At 41.7% G+C, this 6,280-nt stretch overlaps 1 protein-coding gene across 1 annotated transcript; it reads left to right on the top strand.

Annotated features, from left to right (window-relative positions):
* The first annotated feature begins 1,914 nt into the window (after positions 1-1,914).
* On the top strand, positions 1,915-2,853 carry LOC138287023 (olfactory receptor 5J3-like). The gene has a single exon (XM_069227384.1). The coding sequence runs from the start codon at positions 1,915-1,917 to the stop codon at positions 2,851-2,853; it is 939 nt and encodes a 312-aa protein (XP_069083485.1).
* The last annotated feature ends 3,427 nt before the right edge of the window (positions 2,854-6,280 follow it).

Here is a 6,280-nt window from a genome sequence, read left to right as displayed (position 1 = left end):
TGTGTGTTCCGGTTTAGGGAAAACTTTGCCTAACAGTTCAGGCTAAACTGTTCCCATGAGGAACAGGGTCAAGACGGATGTGCATATGGCTGGGTCTAAACTGAGGTGGCATGGTGGGCATAAAATGATGGATTCTGATCCTGCCCCAAGAGATTGTCAGTGGATAAGAGTAATGCGTGCATTTCTTCTATCTCCTTGTTTTTGTATTTGACATATGTACTTAGTCATTGTAAATCCAGCATTGGAAAGGAGATGTAATTGAGAGCATTGTACTGCACTACGCAACCAGCTAGTAATGTGCTGCATGATCATAATCCATGAGCATTAAGTTCATAGTCCACTAGTATTCTGAAAGGCTATGGGAATATTCAACATAGTATTCATCTGTAGCGGCAGACATTCAGGACTGTAAGTGGAAATGTTATATGACTGCATCCAGCACGTTGTGCCACACCACCAGTGACATGACACACCTGCCAGCACCTTCATAATCAGCATGTCAGCCTACTACACAGGTACACTGATAACCAGAGTATACCACACTACAAATTGAATATATCCAATTGCTCAGGGTGATATGGTGACTGTGTGAGGTCTGCCTGAGAATGGGTTGTTGGTAAATCATAGGGGCTGAACTCCCAGCACATTCCCAAGATGCTGCCTTGAGAAATGCATTAATTCATAAGTGTATACTTAAAGGGAACTCCATGGGGTTGCAATATCTGTGGGAATGCAGGGGAAAGCTAGTGCTCCCAGTCTAGATTTCTAAGGCAGTTGGACTGTAAATTGGGTTGAACAATTAGTGTGATTAAGAATTTCAGCACAAACACCATTGCATACACTCATAGATATAAACAGAAGTGAGGGTGGTCCAGATAGCATAGAGCTGAGAGCTTGCAATGAAGCTGAAGTGGACTGATTCCTTAGCTTGGACTTAGAAGAGGGCCACGTAGCTTCTTACTGAGTTAGGAGTGACCCTGTGTGTATGCCCGAGCATCTGTATTTAAGAAATTATGAGTGAGCTTTGATAGCCAAGACTCATTTGAGCCTATTGTTGCAAGAGGGGTCTCTGGGCTCATTCTTGAGGAATGGGTCTTGTTTTCTATCATCATACTTTGAGCAAGAGAGTGAGAAGAACACAAGGGAAAAAAAGAAAGAGGAAGAGAAATAGAGGAAAAGAGAGATGAAGAGAGATAGTAGGGTGTGAAGGAACCTGCAACAGTGGAAAAAGAGGCAGACTGAATATTGTGGTGGATAAAAGAGGCATGAGGTGGAACTGAGACTTGATAACCTTGCTATTTAGCAGCCTAGAAATTAAGCAGTGCTGGCGGTGTGTGTGTGAGAAGAACTTTGAGCCCTGGCACTTATAATCTTACAAATTAGACACTGCTGATAATATGCGCATCTGCATGAGTGAGACAATGGTCAATGTTCCTGTATGAGCTGACACCCAACTAAGGAAGACTAGGCAGGGTTTATTTGACCTAAAGAAATGCCCCCTGTGGATCTCGGATTGCATTCCATTATGAAAAGCAAGTGTATGTGACTCTGCTCAAAGTGCTGGCACTCATATATGTTGTCAATAACTGGTTAGAGGACCTGGGGTTGGCAGAAAACAACACAGTTTGCACTACTCTGAGCATTCGGTTACTTCAGAATATGGGTTTTTTAGTTTTCTCTTTTCACAGCCACGAAATACATGTATGTCCTCTCTTGTTCCTTTTGAAAGGCAGCAACTACACACAATCATGTACCTATGGCTTTCACACAGGAGAACATGCAGTAACATTCAGCTACATCATAGGCTGGTAGACTATTTGACATTTGCTGAGTGGCTTTAAGTAGTTATCTGAGTATAATTATGAAATTAGCCCTTTGTTGGTTTTCTGCAGATAAATGTCATTGGGAGCAGCCATGAGACCTGGAAATCGGAGCACTGTCACTGAGTTTATCATGCTGGGTATCACCAGTGACTCAAACTTGAAAATCCTGCTATTTCTATTTCTGCTTCCAGTCTATATTTTCACTCTTCTGGGCAACATCAGCATCCTGGTTATTGTTGGCTGCAACACTCACTTTCAGACACCCATGTATTTCTTTCTTAGCCAGCTTTCATGCCTTGATCTTATGTACTCTTCTGTTATTTCCCCCAAGATGCTGGTTGATCTACTGTCTAAGAAGAAGACTATCTCCCTTTATGGCTGTATAACACAATTATTCTTTTTTGCTGCTATTGGCAGCACTGAATTTGTCCTCCTGGCAGCTATGGCTTTTGACCGCTATGTGGCAGTATGTAATCCACTGCTGTACACAGTCACCATGACAAACCGTCTCTGCATGCAGTTGGTTGCAGGGTCATACGTAGGGGGGTTTCTACACTCTCTGATTCATGCAGGTTGCTTGCATCGCCTGACTTTTTGTGGCCCTGATATTATAAACCACTTTATTTGTGATTACCCTGTGCTGCTGAAGCTGTCCTGCACTGACATCTCCATCAATGATTTAGTGCGTTTTGTTTTTGCTTCGTTAGTTGTGCTAAGTTCTCTGATTGTTATCCTCATCTCCTATGCCTTCATCATCCTTTCAATCCTGAAGATTCACACCACAGCCAAGAGATGGAGAGCTGCCTCCACCTGCATCTCCCACTTCACCTGTGTCTTCCTCTTCTATGGCACCATCCTGTTCATGGAGATGCGGCCTAACTCAAGTTCTTCAGAAGAGCAGGACAAAGTAGTAGCTGTTGTCTCCGCTGTTGTAATTCCTGCTCTGAATCCTCTGATCTACAGCCTGAGAAACCAAGCGATGAAAGAAACTGTGCAGAAGATGTATCTGAAAATAAGTCACCACTGGTGAACATTGACTTTAACTAGCTTTTGGAGAATGAAAAATCGCAATAGAAAGCACTTGTGGCTGGTAGCAAGATGTGTAATATCAACAGCAGCTCACCTAATGTGGCCGCTACTTACACAATAATGTTTTAAGCAAGCGGTAGAGCACTCCCAGATAAATAGTGATTTCCGGCCCTTATAATATGTTTCTATTGTTGACTGAGCACAAAATACAGAGCAGGTGATTGCTCTCATTGTACTAAATGCAGAGAAACCATTTGGTTGGATATAGTAGGCACTGTGGAAAGATTTTTCCTTCCTCAGTAACCTGCAACCAACTCTATAAATATCCCTCACCAAGGCATATGGTAAACAGACAGATGCTTAAACGTTTCAGAAAGTAACACAGAATCAGACAAGGATCCTAACTCCCTCCAATACTTTTTGATTTATTGCTAGCACATCTCTTGGTTTCAATACAATGCGAAACACAATTATTGCTCTTAATTGCTGAGCATCACATATTTGTTCCTCTTATTTCAATGACAACATAATTTAACTTCATAAAGACAACACTTTAAAAGCAATGGAACAGTTGGCATCTGAATTTGGCATGGGGTTGATATAAAAGACTCGACAATCTGTGAGATATAACAGTTATATCCAATCTACCAAATTACCTAGTGCAAGTGTTCTCTATGAACTAATTTGGAACTATTGGAAGATCAACTGAACAAACCAAATTTTGGAAAAAGTGGAACACAGAACTAATACAAATTATCTCCTGATTTACCAATTCTCCCTAGACCTATATCATGTATTTTAGAGGAGTCATTGTGCAATGTGTAAAAACAGGTAAATGTGAGGAACAAAGGTGCATAATATAGAAAAGGTTAGCAAACATAGGGAGTGGTATATTGGGAGCAGGGCTACAGGTACTTCTGCAACAAAAGAAAGAATAAGAGGTTGTTTTCGCAACGTAGTATATTACTCACCATTTAGCCTTCTATACATTATTGCCTTTCATAAATGGTGATTTCCCAACCGGAATTAAGGAATGGATTTAAGGACTGAGGTGAAAAAAATTTAAAGTAGAAGCTACCATGCAAGAAGTGTTATTACAGGTTTCTTACATTCCCCAACAGGATGGAACATCCCATGTATCCTACCAAACTCACACAATTTGTCTTGGGGTACCATTCAACTTAGTTAAGAGTTCTAATTCAGAGAAAGTCTCTAGTTAGGCATCCAGAGGGGGCACTTTGATGATCCTGTTTGAGGTATCACTGGGCAATAAATGAAAAGGTTTTGGAGTCTGATCACAGTCTAGGGAACCGGTCAGCAAAAAAATAAATAAAAAAAAAAAATCATAATCCAGAAACACCTTCACTAGGGAAGTCAACCTCTTTCCAAGTCCCCTGCTGCCACTCATGACCTGAAAGTCTCTTAACTTGACTTTTGCCATTAGTAACCCTGATCCCCCAACCCCATAGACTGCTCGGGCACATACTTACATGTTTTCAAATACAAATTTAATGATATCCATTCCCTGAAATAAATCCCCTTCTCCTTATAACACTCTTATTTCTAACAAATTCATTTAATTGTATGCTGAGTGTAGCTTTGAATTGAGCTGTGGATAGTCGTAAACTATGGTATAATAATGAAAGATAGCGGTGTTACGTTGGAATAGTTTATGTATTCCTAGGTAAGAAGAGGATTTGCATACAGTTGACTTTGGGACAAGATGATGAAGAGAACCTATAACTTCAAATGAAATGTTAAATTGATATTACTTAGAGAGGTATAAGTTGTAAATAGAGACATATTCATGAAGTCAATATCAGACAAGCAGAAAATGGCATGGTGTTTAAAACCTTTGCTCTAGCTACCTGTGCTGTGGAATGCCATCACTACAGATATCATGGTATTTCTACCTTTAGGGATTTAGTGTTGTCTTTGACCTGACAGTCCAGTCACAATGAGTCACTTTATTCCATAGTACTCTTAGCTATGGAATACAGTCACTACAGATATCATGCTCATTCTGCCTTCTTTGGGATTTAATGTTGTCTCAGTAGTAGTAGACCTTGTAGGAGGCTGGCCGGGTGTGTGGTGGGTACCTATGGTACTTATACCGTATACCATGTCCAGGTATCCCTTATTAGTGTAGTGTAGTCAGTGTCTAGAAGCCAGGCTCTCCAGAGGTAGCTGTGAATGAGCAGCCAAAGCTTATCTAGGAGACATGCAAAGCTCATGCAATACCACTGTAGTCACACTTAGGCCCAAATTTATACTCTGATTGCGGCGGATTTGCATCATTTGTATGGACGCAAATTTGACGCAAAGTTAACACCATAGTTATACTTTGACACCAGACCCGTCTAACGGCAAAATATCCCAGTGTACGTCATTTTCTGGATGCGTGAAACCGCCTTGTGTTATTGAGATGCAAGGTAGGCGTTTACGTCCAAAAAAAGACTTAAACACCTGCGCGCCATATTTATCCAACCGCGCAAAAATGCCGCACGGCCGGGAGGCGGAGCCGGAAAATGGCGCAAATCCCGATTGCACACAGCAGAAGCAGCAGGGTACCAAACAGGGCTTCAATCAAATCAATGGCTTCCCGCACGTGCTTGGTGCCATTGACTGCACACATGTACAGATTGTGCCATCTGCTGCAACAGAGCATTTATACTGCAACAGGAAGCACACACACTCCATCAATGTGCAGGCCATTGTGGATCACCGGAGATTGACCACCAACATCGTGGCAAAGTATCCTGGGAGTGTACATGATTCATTCATCTTCCGCCACTGCACCATCACTCAGCACTTTCAGGATGGACGATATGGCAACGGCCTACTTGTTGGTAAGTACAGAAACCTAGTAATATACACACAGCACAGCAACCCTGTAGGACACACAACACATACACCACTACATTGACACGTGGCCAGGAAGACACTGAGGATGTGACAATGGTAGTCATGTTTGATATCCTGACACAATGGGATACACACCTATGGACAAATGACAGATGCAAATGACAAGAGATGCCACTCCAGAGCCGCAAAGGACCAATTTAAAAGCACACAATGACAATGACATGGCCTTAACTGGCAGTACAACTTGGAAGATGAATCTTCCAATATCACATCAATAACACTCAATCACACACCCGTCCAAGCAATACTTACTGTGTAAGGGGTGTGTAATGTGTTTCGCTGCAGGTCAAACACCATGAGACACATAGCATGATGATGCTGACTCTAATGAAGGTGACATGGAATTATTGAGGTAGTACCAACACCTCACATCACTCCTGGGGTGACATTGCCTGCTAGCAATAAGAAAGTGGACTGTGCTATGAAAACATGTGGATGTGACACTAATACAAAGTACACACTGCTACACATACAGATTGAGACAATTCCACAGATACATAACA

The sequence above is a fragment of the Pleurodeles waltl genome, chromosome 4_1 (assembly GCF_031143425.1).
Source record: "Pleurodeles waltl isolate 20211129_DDA chromosome 4_1, aPleWal1.hap1.20221129, whole genome shotgun sequence".
Lineage (NCBI taxonomy): Eukaryota > Metazoa > Chordata > Amphibia > Caudata > Salamandridae > Pleurodeles > Pleurodeles waltl.
The sequence above is the reverse complement of the archived record's forward strand: the minus strand, read 5'-3'. Positions and strand labels throughout refer to the sequence as shown.